The sequence below is a fragment of the Melospiza georgiana genome, chromosome 33, assembly GCF_028018845.1.
Source record: "Melospiza georgiana isolate bMelGeo1 chromosome 33, bMelGeo1.pri, whole genome shotgun sequence".
NCBI classification, from domain to species: Eukaryota; Metazoa; Chordata; class Aves; order Passeriformes; family Passerellidae; genus Melospiza; species Melospiza georgiana.
In genome coordinates, this window is record NC_080462.1 from 1,628,323 (window position 1) to 1,652,684 (window position 24,362).

The 24,362-nt window shown below is 56.9% G+C and overlaps 1 protein-coding gene across 1 annotated transcript; it reads right to left on the minus strand.

The window, feature by feature from the left end:
- Positions 1 to 10,835: 10,835 nt before the first annotated feature.
- On the minus strand, positions 10,836 to 16,220 carry LOC131095047 (Fc receptor-like protein 4). Its single transcript, XM_058042638.1, has 10 exons — positions 16,115 to 16,220; positions 13,498 to 13,518; positions 13,179 to 13,409; positions 12,709 to 12,966; positions 12,344 to 12,628; positions 11,763 to 12,008; positions 11,596 to 11,679; positions 11,199 to 11,220; positions 11,031 to 11,110; positions 10,836 to 10,945 (listed from the first exon to the last, which is right to left on the minus strand). The coding sequence occupies exons 1-10, from the start codon at positions 16,218 to 16,220 to the stop codon at positions 10,836 to 10,838; spliced, it is 1,443 nt and encodes a 480-aa protein (XP_057898621.1).
- Positions 16,221 to 24,362: the final 8,142 nt, after the last annotated feature.

The following is a 24,362-nucleotide window of genomic DNA, read 5'->3' on the forward strand; positions in this document are numbered from 1 at the left end:
CCACTCTCTGGATGTAATCTGCAGCGGCGGTGACGCTGCTTGGCCAGGCTCATAGGGGCGGGAACGGGAACGGGGCCGACATGATAGCGGAGCCGAGGGCGGGAACCGCGGTAGCCGGGGCAGCACGGACTAACGGGATGGCGGGGGCGGCCGCGACCGGGGCAACGGGTGCCGGGACCGTGAGGGCGACAGATGGGGCGGCAGGGGTTGAGCGGGACCGCGGGACCGTGGTGCCACATTTCACAGAGAAAAGCAAGGCGCAATTTTTCCCAAGGATTTCTGAGATTCGCATTCTCCGGACCTCAGAGAAAGGGAAAACACAATTCTTATCCCTTGCTCTGCCTGTGTTGTGCCAAAGCAGAACGCAATATGGAGATTATTTACCCAAAGTGAGGATGTTTTGTTTCCTTGGGCCAGGTGCGTAGTGTGTGCAGAGTGAGTGCTTGGCAGATTCAGTTTGCATGAAATGTACATAGTATAGTATAATAAAGTAATTAATTAGCCTTCTGATATCCACGTGAAATAAAAGTGATCAGCTCAGGATTGGGCAGCTCGACGGGTCTGCAGTCTCCGTCGCCTCTCCCAGGCGACTCAGAGAAGGAGGAGGAGACGGATATGCGCAGCTTTGTCCACTAGAAGCAGAGCTGGGGGTCCAATCCTCGTCGGAGCCTTTATGGCCGTGACCCCTCGTCTTCAGCTCCGCAGCCTTGCCCCCCTTCTCGGTCCCGGTTTCGGGACGACTCCCGCGCTCAGGGTGAGCGGCCACGAAGGTGTTCAGCGTCTCCGCAGGCTCAGCACTCCGTTCCTCACGTTCGGACATCATTCCAGTTTCTCAACTCTGTACTGGCTCGTTGTTTTGGGGTTCTTTTCAGTGTGTTTGGAATAGTAGCTTCCCATGGCGTCCTGGTGCCGAAGTTAGTTTGCGTGCATCCCCTTCCATGTCTGAGTTCCTTCTCTTCACCGTCTGGGGAGGAGAGCCCCAGCCAGAGCTTTTACCGATACAAAAACAACTATTAACGACAACGACCCGTAATTACCATAACAAACGAGCAGCACCCCAGCAGCAACAGTGGTGTGATTAGTTTTTGTAACTTTTTTTTCCTCACAAAAAAAAAAAAAAAAAATTGGCAGATTTTTGTTTATAACACATGGAGTCAGATGCATCGTTCCCTCCCCTTCCTCAGAGTAGCCTTTGATTTTCGATAGCACCGCGCCCGCCGTGCCCCGTTGTAGACTCGCAGCGAGGGCAGAGCTCGGTGGGGCGATGGCTGCGGGCATCTCCCTTCATCAAACAGCTCCAGCAGCGCCCTGCAAGCTGGGACCAGCTCTGTGCAGCCACATCCCAGCGGGAGATATTATTAAAGAGCTTAATCCCAACTGTGTCCCAAAAAGTGTCTGGTGAAGACGGCTGGATGGTCAGTGTGGAAAATGCATGTATTTTATGATTGGCTTTTCGCAAATATTAAAATTAATGTTACGTGTGTTGTGTTAGAGAGTAATGCTGTATTAATTAAGTACTGTGTTAAATATAGTTTTAGGTTATAAAAAAAATGTTAAAATAGAAACTGTGCTATCTAGGATACTTCTTTTAAAGAAAGGACTCGCAGCGAGATAGCAGCCACAGGTCACCTGAATTTTCAGAGAAAAAGAATTTATTGCCCTCTTATCAGAAGAAACAAACTTCTTCCTGCCTCAGAGGTGCTCTCAGGATTCAGAGGAAGAAGTTGATGATGACCAGACAGAATCCTAGAATCCTATATTTGAATGGAATTTATGCATCACGTATGAAGTGTATGAATATACAACAGGTTATTGTTTTTAAGGGGTAATCCTCTGTTAACGTGGGTCCTTTTTCGGGCTCGTGGTGCCCAGAAAAAGGTACCCAGATATCTGTAACTCTTTGTATTTATTGTCTCATATTGTCTTAATTCAAATTGTCCAAATTATTATTACTCTATTGTATTACTATATTATATATTATATATTATATATTATAAATATTATATATATTATGCATTCTGTATTATAAATTATACATATATGATGATATATTACACCATATTATTCTCAATTATAACATATAATTATATATTATAATATATATTCCCTTTTATTCCTTACTAAACATTTACAAATTTTAAAGAGTGAGCCATGCTCCTCATGCAGTTTGACCAAAAAACTGAATTTTGGGTACATAGGAGGGGGAAAAATGCTCCCCCAGCATTGGGAGGGGGAATGAAGAGACCCCTGAGGGGAATCGATGCCCCCAGTGCCCCCCAGTGCCCCCAGTGTCACAGGACGCTCTCGTAGTCACGGGGGTCCCGCTGTCCCTTCTGGGGTCCCGACAGCTCCGCGTTGGTCACTTGTGGATCCTGAGGTGGGGCAGGGCGGGGGGGCAACTCTGGGGGCCCTGAGAGTGACGCCGGTTGTGGGGACCTGGGTGGGGGTGACATTTGTGGGTGTCCCTGTGTCCCCCCCTGTACTCACCCCCTGCCCACTCGGTGCCCCTGATGTGGTTATTGAGCACAGCCCCCTGCTCCGGGGGGGTCCTGTGGGGATTAGAGGGGGTCTGGGGGTGTCTGGGGAGGGGGAAAGGGGAGTCCCAGACCGAGCCCCCCACTCACCTCTCCTGGAGATTCCTCATGGCTGCAAGGGAAAGGGGAGGGGGTGACCGTGGGGACACCGGGACCCCTGAACCTTCCTGGGACCTCGGCAGCTCCAACCACCCACGGGACCCCCAAATCCCCACTGCAGCCCCGATTCCCAATGGACCCCTGATTCCCCCGGACACTCAGAGCACCCCTGAACCCCCAGAACTTCTGCACCAACGCAGTGCCCCCAGCCCCCCTGGTGCCCCCAACCCTCTGAGCCCCCAGAACCCCAATTCTGGCAGAGACGGGCACCCCAAAACTCCCCCAGGACCCCAGAAATATCCCACAACAACAATCCCCACACAGAGCGCTCTGCTTTTCAACATCTGCGTTCTCAGAGGCGCGTCCAAATCTCAGCGGCCAAACCAGGTGCCAACATTCAAATCTGAGCGCCCATTGGTTTGACCACAGCCTCCCAGAAAATTTACACATCCCTCCAGGAGCTCCCCAAACCCTCCAGGAGCTCCACCCCAATGTTCCTCAAAGCCCACCCAGGCAAGGCCTTGGAGCCCAACCAAGACCCTCCAAATTCACCCCAAATCCCTCAGCACGCCCAGCTGAGGTCACTGCGGGCTCAGTGTCCCCCAGCTCAGGGGCCCTGGGTGCTGCTGATCTCTGACCCCACTCTGGGGGCTCCCCATCACTCCAGGACCCCCAACACCCCCCTCATTGTCACCCACCCAGGCGGTGCCACCAGTGACAGCCCCCGATGACAGCCAGGAGCAGGAGCAGGAACAGGAGGGTCCTCCCGACATTCACAGCCACTGCTGGGGACAGAGGGGGACACACTGAGGTGACCGTGAACCATGGAGGTCAGTAACAACCTGGTGACCCTGTGTGACCCCACCTGTGACCCAGGGTGAGCCAGGTGTCACCTCCAGTGCCAGCCCTGGGCTGAATGCCCGGAACACGTGTTGCCCGTCCTGTCCCAGCTGGTTGGTGGCCACGCACTGGTAGGTGCCCGAATGTCCCACAACGATGTCCCTGAGCTCCAGGAGGGGTCCCCGGGCCACCTCCTGCCCGTTGTGCAGCCAGGTGAAGGTGACAGGGGCTGAGCCCACCTGCACCGAGCAGCGCAGGGTCATGTTGTCACCTGTGTGCACCTGGTGTGCCAGGGGACCGGGGGTGATGGTGGCATTGGCCACAGGCACTGTGGGGACACAGGACAGAGGGTGATGGTGGCATTGGCCACGGGCACTGCGGGGACACAGGACAGAGGGTGATGGTGGCATTGGCCACGGGCACTGTGGGGACACAGGACAGAGGGTGATGGTGGCATTGGCCATGGGGACACAGACAGGGCTGAGGGCACAGGGAGGGGCTGGCAGCCGTTTTGGGGGCATAGGGACAATGGGGATGGGTGTGATGGGGGATATCAGGGATGGGGTCACACCAAGGAGGGGTGAGGGGATACAGGGCAGAGGTGGAAGGACACAAGGAACGTGTCAAGGGGACACGCCGGTCCCCAGGCAGGGCACCCGGGGGTTCTGTGGGGGCTCCCCGTGCCCATCCCCGCACTCACTGCACACCGTGACGCTGAGCCGGGCGCTGCTCTTGTGCACGGTCCCAAACTGGGACTGCACCTCACAGCTGTAATTCCCCGAGTGGGAGACCCCCACGGCGGGCAGCAGCAGCTGCGGGGACCCCTGCGGGCCCCCCACCACCTGCCCGTCCTGATAGAACAGGTACAGGAGGGGGGCTGGGGGCCGCAGAGGCTGGGGGTGCTGAGGCAGCTGAGAGTCAGGGGGGACCCCACAGTGATCTTGAGGGGAACCTCCAGCACCAGCGCTGGCACCGAGGAGAACTCAGGGAAGGAGAGGGGAGGGGATTTGTGAGCCTGAGTCCCTGGGGAGGGGCTGTGGGGGTTTCAGGGTGGCGACTGTGGGGTGCTCACCTTGCACTGTCACTGTCACCGGCGCTGACTCCTGCCACCCCAAGGGTCCCACCCAGCCCCTGCAGCTGTAGCGGCCACTGTGGTTCAGCTGCAGAGGGGACAGGGACAGCTCTGTGCCATCAGGGAGCCCCATCAGTTCCTTCCCCTCTCGGTAGAAGGACACCGAGGTGACCTTGCTGTCCCTCCATCCCCGGCAGCGCAGTGTCATCGTGTCCCCCTCCAGCAGCGCCCACGCCGGCACCTGCAGCACCAGATCATCTGGGGACAGAGGGGACCTGTCACACTTGATGGCACCAGGACCCCCCATTAGAGGGTCCAGCGCACCAGGGGTCCCCAATTCCAACACAGGGGTCCACCACTCTGGGATGCTCTGAGATGTCCCCAGGGCAGGGGACAGGCTCTGGTCACACAGGAGGTGACCCATGGAGTGGAGCCCACCCAGAGCCCTCGGGGTCCCTGCAGATGCCAGCCTGGGGACACCCAAACCTCCCTCACCAGCTGAGACTGTCACAGGGGGGCTGCGTCCGGTGCCGGGTCTGTCACACTCGTAGGTGCCACTCTCGATGACAATGAAGCGATCACGTCTCTCCTGCCCCCAGCGCTCCCCGTCCTTGTACCAGGTGGTGGCACCGGCGGTACCCGAGCCCTGGCAGGTCACTGTCACCCAGTCCCACAGCACCGCCGGCCTCCAAGGAGAATCCACCAGGATCTGGGTGGTCTGGGCACCTGTGGGTGACAGGGGACACCAGCCTGCCAGGGCCACCATGGGGCTGGGGACAGGGGGGTGGGGACACAGCATCCCCCGAGGACTCACCAGCGAGGCCGAGGGTCTGGGCTGGAAGGGAGAAGGAACAGGGCTCAGTGCGGGTGGCACTGTGGGGACAGCAGCTCGGGGACACAGGGGGTGTTGGGCTGTTTGGTGTCCCTAACTGTCCCCGTGGGGACAGCACTTCTTGTAAGAAAGTGTGTCTGGGTGGTCCCCAAAAGATTTGGAGAGGCCAGGGGGACATGTCTGTGTCACAGCCACCCGTGCACCACATCCCTGTGGCACAGACTCCTTGGGAACAGGGACACTGAGGCCACCCTGGGCTGAGAGTGGGGACACTGTGGACACCCCGGGCACAAGGACACCATAGACACAGCCCATGCTGGCCCAGGTCACCCCCACCAGCTCATGATCCCATCCCCATGATCCCATCCCCATGGCTGCATCCTCACCGTTCTTGTCCCCTTCTGTCCCTGCAACCCCGTTCCCTTGTCCCCATCCCCGGAGCTGCCTGAGCCCAAAGGTGCCAGTCCCCACATTCTTGTCCCCTGTTCCTGTCCCCACATTCCTGTCCCCACATTCCTGTCCCCAAAGCCACCCGACATCCCCAGTCCCACCAAGGTCCACTGTGGGTACCATGGACTGGCACTGCTGGCATTGGGGACCTCAGGGGACCGTGCAGCCCTCCTGTGTCCCCTCCCCATGCCCAGGGTGTCAGGCCCGTCCCCCGGGGCACTCACCCCACAGGAGCAGCACCACCTTTGCAGCCATCCCGGTGTCCCCAGCCATGTGCACTGGCTGTCACTCGCTGCCAGGGGTGGCTGTCCCCTCGCTGGTGGCTTTTCGGATAAAGGGGAAGGAAGAGAGTTCATATCTCATCCTCATGCGTTGGTGGCCCTTGGTGGGGGCAGGGTGGCCACAAGCACAGGGTCACGGAGATGTGACTGTGGGGACAGGCTGTGGGAAGGGAGGGGACAGTCTGGGGACAAGGCTGGGGTGGACAAGGTGGGACGTGGGGTTCCCAGGAGTGGGGGGCTGTTGAAAGCGAAGGGAGACGACCCATCCTGTTGTTGATCAGCATCGACTCCGATTTATTGATCAAATCAGTCATCTTTTATAATGGTGTTAATTAACTTCATGCATATTGCAAAATTCAAGCTTACGATAGTTTACAGAGAAAACTCTAACCCCTCCTTTTGTTTTACAATACCTGTGGTTTGTTTCTTGAAAACAGGACCAGCGTTCTCACTGTGATATGAAAACCTTCATATCTGTTCTCAGAGCAGCTATCTGTTCCCAGAGAGCCCAAGGACAGAATCTTTTGCCTGTTATGGGAAGACTGTCTGAGAATCCTGCTGTTTATAGAAAAGGTGTCTGAGAACCTAGTTATTTACAAAATCAAGCCTGGGAACTGCTGCTTTACAGCTGCCTTTTACTTTCCCATCAGCTGTACACCTTCATGGCCTCTTTCTTTAAGCCATGCTTGAACCAGGCTCTCCACATGGGGGGCTCAGAGGGTTTGGGGGACCCGGGCAATGGGTGTCCAGGGAAATGGGGGGTCCCAGGGGAATGCGGTCCCTTGCAATGGGGGAGCCCAGGGCTGGGGGGACTCAGGGATGGCAGTGCCAGGGTAACGTGGGCTACAGGGATTTGGGGTCATGGGATGGGAATGCTGGGGGAATGGGGGTTCCCATGGGAATGGGGGGTCCTGGGACAATCAAGGTCCTGGGGAAAGGAGGATTTTTAGGGGATGGAATGGACAGGAGAAGGTTCCTTGGGAATGGGGTGCTGGGCCATGGAGATCCTGGGGAATGTGAGTGCTGGGATGGGGGTCCCAGGCACGGTGGGACACAAGGAATGGGGGTCCCATTTTTGGGGTTCCAGGGGAATGGGGGTGCCAGGGAAGGGCAGTGGCTGGGTGGGCCCGTGGGTCTGAGCTCCTTCCCTGGGTGTCTCAGATTTTGGGGTGACCCAGGGCCCAGCAAAGCCCCCTTGGGCTGCTCATTTCCTGGGCAGGCATCACTTGAAGGTCCTGGGTAGCTTTGCTTCTGTGCCCTCTCCCACCCTTGAATTTTTCGTCTCTTTATTTCTCTTATTTCCTTATTCTCCTCACTTTTGTACCACGTCCCCTCACCCCCTGTTCCTGACTCAGCAATCCCGGGGAGCACCTGAGCAGGGAACGGGTTGGGGGGCGACAGGGGAGGGGAAAAACGGGGTGTGAGGGGTGCAAGGATGGGTGGGGAGGCTGTGGGTGATGGAGGTGTTGGGCTGTGATCTCTCAACGCTTTCACTTTCCTTTTCTTGGACAAGAAGGAAGCGGCCATTTGTGCTGAGAGTCAGATGGGAAAGGGAGGGGGTTCTGTCCTGCTGGGGCACATCCAGGGTGTCCTGGCACATCCAGGAGGATCCTGTCCCAGGGGCTGGCACATCCTAGCATGGGGGGACCTTTCCCCGGGGGTGTTGGTTCCAGAAATGTCCCTGCACATTCCTGGCCTGGTGCCTGTCCCAGGGGTGGCACATCCTGGGGACCCCTGTCAATGCCAGGCTGGGGCCCAGCCATGGCCCAGCCCCACTGCACAGGGATGGCCATTGCCCAGCCCTGCTCTGCCCAGCCCCAGGGGGCAGCCAGCATCTGAGGGACCCCCTGCGCCCTTGGCTTTGGTTCTGCAGCTTTAGAGCTGCTGCAGAGGTGAGAATTCTGTGGGTAGAAACAGGCCTGCCTGTGGTTTGCTCAGCCCTGCAAGAAGCACAAACCCCAAATGTAGGGGTTGAGTAAATATATGTATTGTAAATATATGAATGGCAGTAAAAGATCTTTGTATTGTATTAGTGACCCTGCCCTGATTCTAGTTATTGTAAATGGGCTGCAGCTGTGATGTCCTTGATTGGGCAGCAGCTGTAGCCCATGGAGGTAGCTGAGAGAAAAGGGGGCGGGGTGGTCAGGGAGAGCCTTGGAGAGGAGCCCTGACCGAGAAGCAACAACACCACTGCTGTGAAGATCTGCCGTGAGAAAACCGCCCAGAAGGTATGAGACTCTGGAAATATAATTATACAGCAATATGAATACAACATCTGGTGACCCCGACGTGATAAAGAACATTGAAAGAAGGTATGGAACCCCTTGACATCATAGAAAATAGGACAGCTGAGAGCTGTGGCAGCCTGAGAGCTGGGACTCTAGAATATAGCATGGCCTTTGAATCAAGGAGCTGTAACAGCAGAGAGCTGTAAGACTATGGCTTTTCAGAGAGCTATAAGACTATGGCCTTTGAGGAAAAGAGCCTGGGAACATCTAGGGATTTGTATGTATTCAAGACAGCCGAGAGCTGTGGCAGCCTGGGAGCTGGGACAGCTATGTATATTGTAACTGTGTAATTGGAAAAATTGTTAAAAGAAAAGGGGGAAATGTAGGGGGTTGAGTAAATATATGTATTGTAAACATATGAATGGCAGTAAAAGATCTTTGTATTGTATTAGTGACCCTGCCCTGATTCTAGTTATTGTAAATGGGCTGCAGCTGTGATGTCCTTGATTAAGCAGCAGCTGTAGCCCATGGAGGTAACTGAGATAAAAGGGGGCGGGGTGGTCAGGGAGAGCCTTGGAGAGGAGCCCTGACTGAGAAGCAACAACACCACTGCTGTGAAGATCTGCTGTGAGAAAACCACCCAGAAGGTATGAGACTCTGGAAGTATGATATACAACAATATGAATACAACACCCAAAGGGAGCCCAAGCAGTGTCTCTGTGAGGGTCTTTGATGGTTTCTAGAGCAGGGCTGGCTGGAAATCCCCACTGCAATGGCAGTTGTGGGGATACCAGTCCAGAAATGCAGCAATTGATCATTTGTTCCTCTTGGTAAGGGACAGAGAGAACCACAAAACTACTGCACAACCCACAACATTCTGCTCAACAACCTCAGCTGGACCCTCCTTCTTGAACAAAACCCGCAGTCTTCTGGAACCTCATGGAAAGAATGTTTGGGTTTGGGATGTGTCTGCCAGACGAGAGGGAAAAGTGTGGGAATACCGAGCAGAGGCTCTGCTGGCGGCCATGGTGGAACTCTGGGGAGTGACCCTGTCTGGATTCCCAGCGCCCCCAAAGCTGCTCCATCCCTGCCCTCCTCACCGGAGTGAAAGGCTGAGGGTTTGCAGGAATTGTGGTGTAAAGCCACCAGAGGGGCTGCTGTGGACCTGAGACCTGCCTGGGGTCAGGCGCTGCCTTCCTTCCATTTGGGATCATGGAGAGCAGCCACGGGTGTTGCGCAGGGCGTGTGCCTGGCCCCGGGACACTGCTACGCTGCCAGTGGGCACTGGGATCCAACCTGCTGCCTTGGCGGCTTCTGCCTGCTGCCGGTGGTGGTGCCGGGACCGATTGGTGCCCGTGATTTTGCAAAAGGAGCGATTTCCCCTCCTCCCTCCCGCCCGAGGCCGCCATGGCCCCTGAGGGGATGGAGCTGGGCCGGGGCGCCCCCTGCTGGCCGGGAGTGCTCCCTACAGCGCCCCCTACTGGCCGCGGTTATAACTGCCACAAAAACCAACACCGCTGAGCGGGAGGGAAAGTTCTGGGTTTGTGTTGTTTGTTCTGTTCTGGTTTATAAATTTCCCAGTAAAGAGCTGGTATTCCTTTTCCTACAGTTCTGCCTAGAAACCCCATCATCTTTGAGATTATAAAGAGTTTTTTATATGGGTCTTCTTTCTATTCCAGGATCATTCCCACTTTCCTTGGCAGACATTTCTCGTTTAAAGGAGTTGCCGCTTTCTGGGTTCCAGCGTGAATGGGACAGACACCCCAAATGAAGACACGGTCAGGGACTTGGCCACCTCATGCTCTGCTTTTTAAGCCACTTGGGCCGCCAAAGGCCCTCTCCCCAGATGGCACTTCTGGTCACCCAGCCACTCAGGAGCTGGCTTGGTCAAAGCGTCACGCTGTCCCCAGTGTGCCATGGCTGACAGACTGATGGACAGACAGGGCCGTGTCTCGCCAAAAGCAAAGCTAGACCCACCCCTGCCACACATAGCTGTTCCAAAATGTCTCCAGACATCAAACTTTTCCTGTCTCTGACACCCCACCCTATGCCATGGCATGATCCCAACTGCCCTGGCAATGGGAGAGGCTCTGGAACCCCCACAGGGACTTTGTGTCATCCTGGTGTTGGGAACACGGCAGAGGAGGGGTTTGGGACAGGGGACAAGGGAATCCAGAGCCTCCATCAGAGCAAGGAAGATCCAGGGCCCTACCAGGTTCCTGTGGTGGAGGAAATCTGCTGAGGGGATTATTTGGGGTTTGTTCCTTATTGGGAGCTTTCCCTGGAAATCGTTCCTTGTGTGACCATTTGGACTCTGAACCTTGTTGCTGTTGGTTTTATTCTCTCTCATTGCTGTTTCAGGAAATTGTTCTTCTCTCAGCCCTTTGGGATCTTTGTGCCTCCACAAGGAGGTTGAGGAGCAATTTTTTAGTGACAGCACCCGCACGAGTGGGTGCCCATTGGTGGGGACCCCCAGTGCCCCCCAGTTCCCCCCCAGTGTCACAGCACATTCCCATAGATGTCACTGGGTTCCAGTGGTCGCCCCTGGTGTCCCCGCAGCTCCGCGTAGGTCACCTGGGGATCCTGGAGGGTGGTGGCAAGGGGGGACGCTGCGAGAGACAAGGGCTGTGGGATCTGGGTGGGGTGACACTCGTGGGTAACGTGTCCCTCTGTGTGTGTCCCCCCTGTACTCACCCCCTGCCCTCTTGGTGACCACGACGTGGCTGTACAGCACCTCCCCCTCCTCTGGGGGGATCTGGGGATCCGGAGGGGCCCTGAGGGAATAAAGGGGATGTGGGGGAGCGAATAGGAGATCTTGGGGGTTGGGGTAAAAGGGGAGAATGAGGTTTGAGCCCCACTCACCTTTCCTGGTTCTTCCTGGCAGCTGCAGAGGAAAGAAGGGAGGGGTGACTGTGGGGTCCCAAGGGCCCCTGAATCCTCTCATGATTCCTGAACCCCCATGGGACCCTCAATTCCCCTCAGCATCCCCAAGAATTTCTGGAGCCCCCAGAACTCAATGCCCCTGACCAACTCAGCCTCAAGAACCCAAAGCCCAACAGGGACAGAGACCCCCCCAAACGCCCCCAGGGCCCCTGAAAGAATCTCCAACATCCCAGCAGGACCCTCCAGCACCTCCCCAAACCCTACAGGACCACCAGACAGGGTGACAATTCTGGGGCTGTGGGTGCTGCCCTATAGCTCCCCAACATTGTGGGTCTCGACAGCTCCCTGGGACCCCAGTCCCCCCATTGTCACCCACCCGCACGGTGCCACCAGTGCCAGGCCACGATGACACCCACGAGCAGGAGCAGGAACAAAAGGGCCCCACCGACCCCTGTGGCCACTGCAAGAAACAGAGGGGGACACATCAGGGTCACCCATCACCCCAGGGGTGCCGCACCCCACAGTGACCCTGAGTGACCCCACCTGTGACCCAGGGTGATCCAGGTGTCACCTCCAGGGCCAGCTCAGGGCTGGTTGCCCTGAACACGCGGTGCCCGTCCTGTCCCAGCTGGTTGGTGGCCACACACTGGTAGGTGCCCGAATGTCCCACAGAGATGTCCCCAAACTCCAGCAGGGGACCCCGGGCCACCTCCTGCCCGTTGTGCAGCCAGGTGAAGGTGACAGGGGCTGAGCCCACCTGCACCGAGCAGCGCAGGGTCACGTTGTCACCTGCGTGCACCTGGTGTGCCAGGGGACCGGGGGTGATGGTGGCATTGGCCACGGGCACTGTGGGGACACAGGACAGAGGGTGATGGTGGCATTGGCCACGGGGACACAGACAGGGCTGAGGGCACAGGGAGGGGCTGGCAGCCGTTTTGGGGGCATAGGGACAATGGGGATGGGTGTGGTGGGCGATGTCAGGGATGGGGTCACACCAAGGAGGGGTGAGGGGATACAGGGCAGAGGTGGAAGGACACAAGGAATGTGTCAAGGGGACACGCAGGTCCCCAGCCAGGGGATTGGGGAGGGATGTGAGGGCTCCCCGTGCCCATCCCCGCACTCACTGCGCACCGTGACGCTGAGCTGGGTGCTGCTCTTCCACACGGCCCCAAACTGGGACTGCACCTGGCAGCTGTAATTCCCCGAGTGGGAGACCCCCACGGCGGGCAGCAGCAGCTGCGGGGACCCCTGCGGGCCCCCCAGAACCTGCCCATCCTTATAGAACAGGTACAGGAGGGGGGCTGGGGGCCGCAGGGGGCTGGGGGTGCTGAGGCAGCTGAGATTCAGGGGGGACCCCTCGGTGATCTCGGGGGGACCCTCCAGCACCAGCGCTGGCACTGTGGAGAGCTCTGGAAGGAGAGAGGAGGGGATTTGTGAGCCTGAGTCCCTGGGGAGGGGCTGTGGGGGTGTCGGGGTGTGGGGGGCTCACCGTGCACTGTCACTGTCACCGGCGCTGACTGCTTCCACCCCAAGGATTCCACCCAGCCCCTGCAGCTGTAGCGGCCTCTGTGGCTCAGTTGCAGAGGGGACAGGGACAGCTCAGTGCCATCGGGGAGCCCCCTCAGTTTTGTCCCCTCTCGGTAGAAGGACACCGAGGTGACCTTCTTGTTCAGCCATCCCCGGCAGCGCAGTGTCACCGTGTCCCCCTCCAGCAGCACCCGCACCGGCACCTGCAGCACCAGATCATCTGGGGACAGAGGGGACCTGTCACACCCGATGGCACCAGGACCCCCCATTGGAGGGTCCAGCGCACCAGGGGTCCCCAATTCCAGCATTTGGATGTCCCCAGGGCAGGGGACAGGCTCTGGTCACACAGGAGGTGACCCATGGAGCGGAGCCCACCCAGAGCCCTCGGGGTCCCTGCAGGTGCCAGGCTGGGGACACCCAAACCCCCCTCACCAGCTGAGACTGTCACAGGGGGGCTGAGTCCGGTGTCGGGTCTGTCACATTTGTAGGTGCCACTCTCGGTGACATTGAGATGGTCACATCCCTCCTGCCCCCAGCGCTGCCCGTCCTTGTACCAGATGGTGGCACCGGCGGTCCCCGAGCCCTGGCAGGTCAGTGTCACCCAGTCCCACAGCGCTGGTGGTGTCCATGGGGGCTCCACGAGGATCTGGGTGGTCTGGGCACCTGTGGGTGACAGGGGACACCAGCCTTCCAGGGCCACCATGGGGCTGGGGACAGCGGGATGGGACCATGGCATCCCCCGAGGACTCACCAGCGAGGCCGAGGGTCTGGGCTGGAAGGGAGAAGGGACAGGGCTCAGTGGGGGTGGCACCATGGGGACAGCAGCTCGGGCACACAGGGGGTGTTGGGCAGCTCGATGTCCCCAAGCTGTCCCCATGGGGACAGCAGTTCTTGTAAGAAAGTGTGTCTGGGTGGTCCCCAAAAGATTTGGCAAGGCCAGGGGGACATGTCTGTGTCACAGCCACCCGTGCATCACATCCCTGTGGCACAGATGCCTTGGGAACAGGGACACTGAGGCCACCCTGGGCTGAGGGTGGGGACACCGTGGACACCCCGGGCACGAGGACACCACGGACACAGCCCATGCTGGCCCAGGTCACCCCCACCAGCTCATGATCCCATCCCCATGATCCCCATGGCCACATCCTCACCATTCTTGTCCCCTTCTGTCCCTGCATCCCAGTTCCCTTGTCCCTATCCCCGGAGCTCCCTGAGCCCAAAGGTGCCAGTCCCCACATTCCTGTCCCCTGTTCCTGTCCCCAAAGCCACTCTACATCCCCAGTCCCATCCAGGTCCACTGTGGGTACCATGGACTGGCACTGCTGGCATTGGGGAGCTCAGGGGACCCCACAGCCCCCCTGTGCCCCCTCCCCACCCCATCCCAGGGGTCTCAGCCCCGTGCCCGGGGCACTCACCCCACAGGAGCAGTGCCACCTTCCCGGCCATCCCGGTGTCCTCAGCCATGTGCACTGGCTGTCACTCGCTGCTGTGGCCACCGCTCCCCTGGCTGGTGGCTCTTTGGATGAAGGGGAAGGAAGTGAGGTCACGTCCGTCCCCACCTGTTGGTGGCCCTTGCTGGGGGCAGGGTGGCCACAAGCTGGGCACAGGCTGGGAACATGGTGGGGGATGGGGTTGCCAGGACTCGGGGGGCTCAGGGGATGTGGGGAACCAAGGATGGGTGTCCAGGAGAATGGGGGTCCAGGGGAATTGAGGTCTCCATGCCTTGGGGGATTCGGGCATGGGGGTGCTGTGGGAACATGGTCCCCAGGGATTTGGGGTCATGGCAGGTGGTTGCCAGGGTTGGGGGTGCAGGGGGAAAAAGGGGACCCTTGGGAATAGGGGTTCTGAGGGAAGAAGCAGCCCATGGGATGGGATCAAGGCAATGGTTGTGCTGGGCACTGGCAGTCCAGGGATGGGGGTGCCCAGGCACGGTGGGACATAAGGAATGGGGGTCCTATTTTTGGGGTTCCAGGGGAATGGGGGTGCCTGGCAACAGCAGTGGCTGGGTGGGCCTGTGGGTCTGAGCTCCTTCCCTGGGTGTCTCAGATTTTGGGGTGACCCAGGGCCCAGCAAAGTTCCCTTGGGGTCCTCATTTCCTGGGCAGGCATCACTTCAGGGTCCTGGGCAGCTTTGCTTCTGTGCCCTCTCCCACCCTTGAATTTTTCCTCTCTTTATTTCTCTTATTTCCTTATTTTCCTCACTTTTGCACCACATCCCCTCACTCCATTCCTGGCTCAGCAATCCCGGGGAGCACCTGAGCAGGGAACGGGTTGGGGGGCGACAGGGGAGGGGAAAAACGGGGTGTGAGGGGTGCAAGGATGGGTGGGGAGGCTGTGGGTGATGGAGGTGTTGGGCTGTGCTCTCTCAATGCTTTCACTTTCTTTTTCTTGGACAAGAAGGAAGCGGCCATTTGTGCTGAGAGTCAGACGGGAAAGGGAGGGGGTTCTGTCCTGGGAGGATCCTGGGAGGATCACTCATCAAATCCTGTCACGGGCAAAACTGCTTATGATTTAGAGATATGAATTGAATTTATTGCTGACAAAATCAGAACAGGATAAGGAGAAGTCAAATAAACCCTTCCATACACCTTCCCCCTGTTATGAATAACTTTGTAGTCATTGGCTTTCACTATTTTATTGGTTTTTGCAAAATATTTTGATACAACACGTTTCATAATCACTTTTAAACTGCCTTTGATACACTACAATTTGTCATCCTTTTTACCCTTATCCCTGTGTAGAACATGTATTTCAGTGTGATAAATACATTATAGTTTAGGCTCTCCCAAAATATCAAGATAGAGACAATGTGCTGTGTATTACAACATTAACTGTTGCAGAAGCAGCTAATGCCTTTATTTATTTATTTATTTATTTATTTATTTATTTTATTTATTTATTTATTTATTTATTAATGCTCTTTATTTGTGCAGCTAAGTGACAATGAACTCAGATAATTTTGTGAAATAGCTAATGTTGATTTAATGTACAGGTGGAGCATCTCATGTGTATGATAGGAACACATTGAAAAGTAGCAAATAAATAAACACCAAAAAAGAGAATGCTGAGAGGAATTTACCACTGACCCTTCGGCTATCAAGAACTGTCAAACCACAGAACAGGGGTGGCTTTGTGAGGACATAAAATATATAAATTTAATCTGCACTGGGGCATGTACTTTATGAAAACGAATCAAGGCTCAAACCAAGCAAAAGAATTCCTGGGACACGTGAAGTGGAAAGAACGCTTGAAAATGTGAAACTCTCCTGAGCGTGCAGTTAACCATCACAATGAAAAGCTACGTAAGGAGAGTTGTTGTAGTTAACCGTGTGCTTCTGGGGGGATTCTGGGGGGATTTTGGGGTCTCACCCCGTCCTTCCCAGGACTCTCCTCGATCCCCCATCCCCCCCGCGGCTCCGGGGCTGTTGGGGACGTTGGGGACAGCGCCGCTCGCGCCGGGGGCAGTTGGGGACATCTCGCGACAGCCGCTGCCTCTCCCCTCGGCCGGGGCCCGGCGACAATCGCGACATCCACCAATGGCCACGCGCGACATCCGCCCCTGCCCGGGATCCGCCTCCCTCCATCCCGGTGCCCCCCCGGGCTCCCGGGTCCCCTCCAAAGCCCCCGGTGCCACCTCGGTCCCTGCGGAGCCTCCCGGTGCCTCCCGTGCGCCCCGGGCTCGGCGGAGGCTCCGCAACAGCTCCGGGGCTCGGAGCCCGCCCGGGGAGCGCCGGGTGCGGGGTCGGGAACCGGGGAGGGGAACCGGGAGGGGAACCGGGCAGGGGAACCGGGGATACCGGGGAGGGGAACCGGGGATACCGGGGGGAACCGGGGAGGGGAACCGGGGACACCGGGGGAACCGGGAGGGGAGCCGGGGACACCGGGGAGGGGAACCGGGGATACCGGGGGACACCGGGGAGGGGAACCGGGGATACCGGGGGAACCGGGGAGGGGAACTGGGGACACCGGGGGGAACCGGGGAGGGGAACCGGGGACACCGGGGGACACTGGGGAGGGGAAGCGGGGATACCGGGGGACACCGGGCAGGGCTGGCGATGGGGGATTTGGGCACCGGGCAGGGCTGGGGATGGGGGATTTGGGCACCGGGCACGTTTTTGGGGATGGGGGATTTGGGCACCGGGTGCGGGGTTTGGGCACCCGGGGGTATTTTTGGGGGTGCTGCGGGAAATTTAGAGGGGTTTTGGCGTGATTTTAGGGGATTTTCGGGTTGATTCAGGGGGATTTGGGGTGATTTTTGGGTAGATTTGGGGGCGGTTTAATGGTGGTTTTGGGGTGATGATGGGTGGTTTTGGGGATTTGGAGATGATTTGGGGTGGAGTTTTGTGGGGTTTTTTGGGGCAGATTTTGAGTAATTTTGGGTATTTGGAGTTGATTTGGGGTGGATTTTGATGGCATTTTTGGGGCACATTTTGGGGGGACTTTGAGGGAATTTTGGGGCGGATTTTGCGGGAATTTTGGGGTGGTTTTGGGGCGATTATGGGTGGTTTCAGGGATTTGATTTGGGGTGGATTTTTATGGGATTTTTGGGGCGGATTTTGGAGGGACTTGGAGGGAATTTTGGGGCGGATTTTGAGGGGATTTTGGGGGTGGTTTTGGAACAATTAAGGGTGATTGGGGGTGGATTTTTATAGGATTTTTGGGGCAGATTTTGCGGGGATTTTGGGGTGGTTTTGGGGCGATTATGGGTCATTTTGGGGATTTGGAGTTGATTTGGGGTGGATTTTTGTAGGATTTTTGGGGCGGATTTTGGGTGGATTTTGTGGGAATTTTGGGGCGGATTTTGCGGGGATTTTGGGGTGGTTTTGGGGTGATGATGGGTGGTTTCAGGGATTTGATTTGGGGTGGATTGTTATGGGATTTTTGGGGCAGATTTTGCGGGGATTTTGGGGTGGTTTTGGGGAGATTGTGGGTAGATTTGGGGGGGATTTAGGGGTGCTTTTTGGGGCGATTCGGAGTGATTTTGGGGGTTTGGAGTTGATTTGGGGTGGATTTTGATGGCATTTTTGGGGTGGATTTTGGAGAGACTTTGTGGGAATTTTGGGGCGGATTTTGGAGGGACTTCGAGGGAATTTTGGGGCGGATTTTGCGGAGATTTTGGGGTCTCACCCCGTCCTTTCCCGCAGCCCGAGGGACGCTCCAGCCCCATCGTGCTGCTCCAAGATGTCACCAATGTCACCAATGTCACCGCCGCCCCTGGAGCGCTGCCCTCGCTCCGGGACAAACCCAAAACCATCCGGGTCATCACCAGGGACGTGATCCGGGAGCTCATGTGAGGCTCCCCAAATCTGCTCATTTTTTCTCCAATAATCCGTTAATTTTTCCAGAAATTCCCCCATTGTTTCCCCCAAAATTTCGAATTTTTTTGCCGATAATTCAGGACAAAAAAAAAAAAAAAAAAAAACACACAAAAAAAACCAACCTGGATTTTTTGCCAAAAATCTGGCGGCTTTTCCCCCAAATCTGGGATCTTTTCCCCAAAATTCGGAAATTTATTTTATAAATTTTATTATTATAAAATTTATCATTTAAATTATTTAATTATTAAAATAGTATTTAAATTTATTATTACAAATTGTATTATTACAAAATTTATTATTAATTTTATTATTATAATTTTTTATTCTTTTATTATTATTATAAAATTTATATACCCCCAAGATTCACAATTATTTCCCTCCAAATTTGGGCGGTTTTCCCCCAACATTTGAAATATTTTTTCCCTAAAATTAAAGGAATTTTTGCCTAAAATCCGTGATTTTTTTCCCCCCTGAATGTGGGATATTTTTCCCCTGATTGTGCTCTGTGTCCCCCAGAGTTCCCAGGGATCGGCCCCCGGGCTCGCTCATCATCGGCAATGAGGAATTCCAGCGGATCCAGGAGCAGGCTCAGCCCCCGCGGCCGCTCGCGGATCCGCCGCAGATCCTCAAATCCCGCCAGGACGCGGCTTTTGTGGGCATCTCCCGATTCCCTCACCCCAAATCTCCCCATCCCGAATTTTCCGGTCCCGAATTTCCCCAATCCCGCTTTTCCTGATCCCGATTTTCCCCCATCCCGCTATTCCTGATTCCCTGAGCCAAATTTCCCCTATCCCAAATTTCCCAATCTCCATCTTCCCAATCCCAAATTTTCCCGACTCCATTTTCCCTGATGCCGCTTTTCTGACCCTGATTTTCCCAATCCCGATTCTCCCAATCCCACTTTTCCTGACCCTAATTTTCTGGATCCCGTTGTTCCCCATCCCGATATTTTACCGATCCAGGGAATGCCCCGGGGTGTCCCTGCGATGTCCCCGGGGTGTCCCCAAGTTGTTCCCTGGGATTGTCCCCAGGGATGTCCCCAAATGTCCCCACAATGTCCCCACAATGTCCCTTGTCCCCACAGGAGCAGCTACGGCGAGCGCGGAGTGCGGAGCTGGCCAGGGACGAGCAGCGGGACAGGGACAAGGACACGGACAAGGACAAAGAGGAAAAGGGGGAGAGGGCGAGGAAGGTGAGGCCGGAGGAATTTTGGGGGAAGTTTGGAGGAATTTTGGAGGAATTTTGAAGGAATTTTGAAGGAATTTTGGGGGAATTTTGGTGGAATTATGGAGGAATTTTGGAGGAACTTTGGGGTGTTTGAGGGTCTCTCATCTCAAAATCTCACCCCAAAGTTTGATGGATTTTGTGGGGGATTTTGAAGCGATTTGGGGGATTCTGAGGGATTTGGGGAATTTTGGGGTGATTTTGTGGGGGCTTTTGAGGGGATTTTGTGATTATTTTTATGGGATTTTGGGGGGGAGTTTGTGATTATTTTCATGAGATTTTGGGGGGATTTGGGGGTGATTTTGTGGGGATTTTGAAGGTTGATTTGTGGGAAGATTTTGGGGTGATTTTGGGGGTGATTTTGTGGGGGCTTTTGAGGGGATTTTGTGATTATTTTAATGGGATTTTGGGGGGGAGTTTGTGATTATTTTAATGAGATTTTGGGGGGATTTTGTGGGGATTTTGAAGGTGGATTTGTGGGAAGATTTTGGGGTGATTTGGGGGGTGATTTTGTGGGGGCTTTTGAGAGGATTTTGTGATTATTTTTATGGGGTTTGGGGGGGAATTTGGGGGGGATTTTGTGATTATTTTCACGAGATTTTGGGGAGATTTTGGGATGATTTTGTGGGGATTTTGAAGGTGGTTTCGTGGGACGAGTTTGGGCTGATTTTGGGGTCTCACCCCATTTTTACCCCACAGATTTCAGGCTCCTCCAGCCCCATCACGCAGCTCCAGGACGTGAGGAGCGTCCCGGGCCCGGTGCCTCAGGACAAACCCAAAACCATCCGCGTCTTCACCAAGGACGTGGTCCGGGACCTCGTGTGAGGCTCGGGGGGGATTTGGGGACCCCCAGAGGGGATTTGGGGACCCCCCAGGGACTCAGAAGGGATCTGGAGACTCACAGGAATCGAGGAGACCCAGAAGGGATTTGGGGACTCAGGGGGAAGTTGGACCCAGAAGGGAATTGGAGACTTGGAGAGGATTTGGGGACCCAGGTGGGATTTGGGGACTCGGGGAACACCAGGTGCTGTCCCCATGTCCCTGATTGTGCTCTGTGTCCCCCAGAGTTCCCAGGGATCGGCCCCCGGGCTCGCTCATCATCGGCAATGAGGAATTCCAGCGGATCCAGGAGCAGGCTCAGCCCCCGCGGCCGCTCGCGGATCCGCCGCAGATCCTCAAATCCCGCCAGGACGCGGCTTTTGTGGGCATCTCCCGATTCCCCGAGCCCCAACTTCCCGATCCCAAATTTCCCGAACCCGATTTTCCCAATCCTGCTTTTCCTGACCCCGATTTTCCCCCATCCCGATTTCCCCCATCCCGATTTTCCCCATCCCGAATTTCCTGATCCCCCTTTTCCCAGTCCCGCTTTTCCCACTCCCCTCGTGCCAGGGGCCCTGGAATGTCCTAGAACTGTCCCCCCAGGAGGCCCTGGGAATGTCCCCAAGGAATGCCTTGGGAATGTCCCCCAGGGTCCTGGGAATGTCCCATCAGGAGGCCCTGGGAATGTCCCCAGCAGTGTCCTTGTCCCACAGGCAATGTCCCCAGCAGTGTCCCCAGCAGCGTCCCTGTCCCACAGGCAGTGTCCCCAGCAGTGTCCCTCTCCCCAGCAGTGTCCCCAGCAGTGTCCCCACAGTGTCCCTGTCCTGTAAGAGGCCCGGGAATGTCCCCAGCAGTGTCCCTGTGCCCGCAGTGTCCCTGTCCCACAGGAAATGTCCTCACAGTGTCCCTAGCAGTGTCCTCACAGTGTCCCTGTCCCACAGGCAGTGTCCCCACAGTGTCCCACAGTGTCCCCACAGTGTCCCACAGTGTCCCACAGTGTCCCACAGTGTCCATGTCCCGCAGGAGGCTCGGCAGTGTCCCCACAGTGTCCCACAGTGTCCCCACAGTGTCCCCACAGTGTCCCCACAGTGTCCCACAGTGTCCGTGTCCCGCAGGAGGCTCGGCAGTGTCCCACAGTGTCCCCACACTGTCCCCACAGTGTCCCACAGTGTCCGTGTCCCGCAGGAGGCTCGGCAGTGTCCCACAGTGTCCCCACAGTGTCCCCACAGTGTCCCACAGTGTCCCCACAGTGTCCCACAGTGTCCGTGTCCCGCAGGAGGCTTGGCAGTGTCCCACAGTGTCCCACAGTGTCCCCACAGTGTCCCACAGTGTCCCACAGTGTCCCACAGTGTCCGTGTCCCGCAGGAGGCTCGGCAGTGTCCCACAGTGTCCCACAGTGTCCCACAGTGTCCCCACAGTGTCCCCACAGTGTCCCTGTCCCGCAGGAGGCTCAGCAGTGTCCCACAGTGTCCCACAGTGTCCCCACAGTGTCCCACAGTGTCCCACAGTGTCCCACAGTGTCCCCACGGTGTCCCCACGGTGTCCCCACAGTGTCCCACAGCGTCCCACAGTGTCCCCACAGTGTCCCACAGTGTCCCACAGTGTCCCACAGTGTCCCACAGTGTCCGTGCCCCGCAGGAGGCTCGGCAGTGTCCCACAGTGTCCCCACAGTGTCCCCACAGTGTCCCACAGTGTCCCACAGTGTCCCACAGTGTCCCACAGTGTCCCCACAGTGTCCCCACAGTGTCCCCACGGTGTCCCCACAGTGTCCCACAATGTCCGTGTCCCGCAGGAGGCTCGGCAGTGTCCCACAGTGTCCCCACAGTGTCCCCACAGTGTCCCCACGGTGTCCCCACAGTGTCCCACAGTGTCCGTGTCCCGCAGGAGGCTCGGCAGTGTCCCACAGTGTCCCCACAGTGTCCCCACAGTGTCCCACAGTGTCCCACAGTGTCCCACAGTGTCCGTGTCCCGCAGGAGGCTCGGCAGTGTCCCACAGTGTCCCACAGTGTCCCACAGTGTCCCCACAGTGTCCCCACAGTGTCCCTGTCCCGCAGGAGGCTCAGCAGTGTCCCACAGTGTCCCACAGTGTCCCCACAGTGTCCCACAGTGTCCCACAGTGTCCCACAGTGTCCCCACGGTGTCCCCACGGTGTCCCCACAGTGTCCCACAGCGTCCCACAGTGTCCCCACAGTGTCCCACAGTGTCCCACAGTGTCCCACAGTGTCCCACAGTGTCCGTGCCCCGCAGGAGGCTCGGCAGTGTCCCACAGTGTCCCCACAGTGTCCCCACAGTGTCCCACAGTGTCCCACAGTGTCCCCACAGTGTCCCCACAGTGTCCCCACGGTGTCCCCACAGTGTCCCACAATGTCCGTGTCCCGCAGGAGGCTCGGCAGTGTCCCACAGTGTCCCCACAGTGTCCCCACAGTGTCCCCACGGTGTCCCCACAGTGTCCCACAGTGTCCGTGTCCCGCAGGAGGCTCGGCAGTGTCCCACAGTGTCCCACAGTGTCCCACAGTGTCCCACAGTGTCCCCACAGTGTCCCCACAGTGCCCCACAGTGTCCCACAGTGTCCCCACAGTGTCCCACAGTGTCCCTGTCCCGCAGGAGGCTCGGCAGTGTCCCACAGTGTCCCCACAGTGTCCCCACAGTGTCCCACAGTGTCCCACAGTGTCCCCACAGTGTCCCACAGTGTCCCACAGTGTCCCCACAGGGTCCCACAGTGTCCCCACGGTGTCCCACAGTGTCCGTGTCCCGCAGGAGGCTCGGCAGTGTCCCCACAGTGTCCCCACAGTGTCCCCACAGTGTCCCACAGTGTCCCTGTCCTGCAGGAGGCGCGCAGCCAGGCCCGCAGCGCGGAGTGGCGGCAGGAGGAGCAGCGGGAGGCGCGGGAGCCCTCGGAGCTGGGGCTGCAGCTGGAGCTGGAGCGCCGGGAGCTGCTGGAGCGCGCGGCCGGGCTCAGGCTGGAGCAGGAGGACGAGATGCGGCGGCTGAACTCGGTGCGGCCGGAACCTTTCCCTGTTCCCTTCCCCTATTTCCCGTTTCCTTGTCCCATTCCCATTTCTCTTTCCCATTCCCATTCCCATTCCCGTGTGTCGCAGCTCCTGCTGAGCGCCCGCTGCAGCTCCATCCTGGACAGGCAGGAGAAGCTCCAGGGCTCCCATTTCCTATTTCCATTTCCATTCCCATTCCCATTTCCCATTCCCATTCCCATTCCCATTTCCCATTCCCATTCCCATTCCCGTTCCCATCTCCCATTCCCATTCCCATTCCCATCTCCCATTCCCATTCCCATTTCCCATTCCCGTTCCCATCTCCCATTCCCATTCCCATCTCCCATTCCCATTCCCATTCCCATTTCCCATTCCCATTCCCATTCCCATTCCCATTTCCATTCCCATTTCCCATTCCCATTCCCATTTACATTCCCATTTCCCTTTCCCATCTCCATTTCCCATTCCCATTCCCATTCCCATTCCCATTCCCATTCCCATTCCCATTCCCGTTCCATTCTCCCATTCCCATTTCCCATTCCCATTCCCATTCCCATTTCCCATTCCCATTCCCATTCCCATTCCCACTCCATTCCCGTGTCCCGCAGCTCCTGCTCAGCGCCCGCTGCAGATCCATCCAGGACAGGCAGCTGGCAGAGAAGCAGCAGATCCAGGATTCCCATTTCCCATTCCCATTCCCATTCCCATTCCCATTTCCCATTCCCATTCCCATTCCCATTCCCATTCCCATTTCCCTTTCCCGTTCCCATCTCCCATTCCCATTCCCATTTCCCATTCCCATTTCCCATTCCAATTTCCCATTCCCATCTCCATTTCCCATTCCCATTCCCATTCCCATTCCCATTCCCATTCCCGTTCCATTCTCCCATTCCCATTTCCCATTCCCATTCCCATTCCCATTTCATTCCCATTCCCATTCCCATTCCCATTCCCATTCCCATTCCCATTCCCACTCCATTCCCGTGTCCCGCAGCTCCTGCTCAGCGCCCGCTGCAGATCCATCCAGGACAGGCAGCTGGCAGAGAAGCAGCAGCTGCAGGGGGAGCTGCAGGCGGAGGAGCAGCGCCTGGTGCGGCTCCTGGACAGCGAGCGGGAGAAGGAGCTGCAGATGGAGGAGGAGGTGCAGCGCCGCAGGAAGCAGGAGATCATCAGGTCCGTGCTTCCCTTTTCCTCTTCCCTTTTCCTTTTCCTTTTCCTCTTCCCTTTTCCCTTCTTTTCCCTCTCCTCTTTTCTCCTTATCCCTTT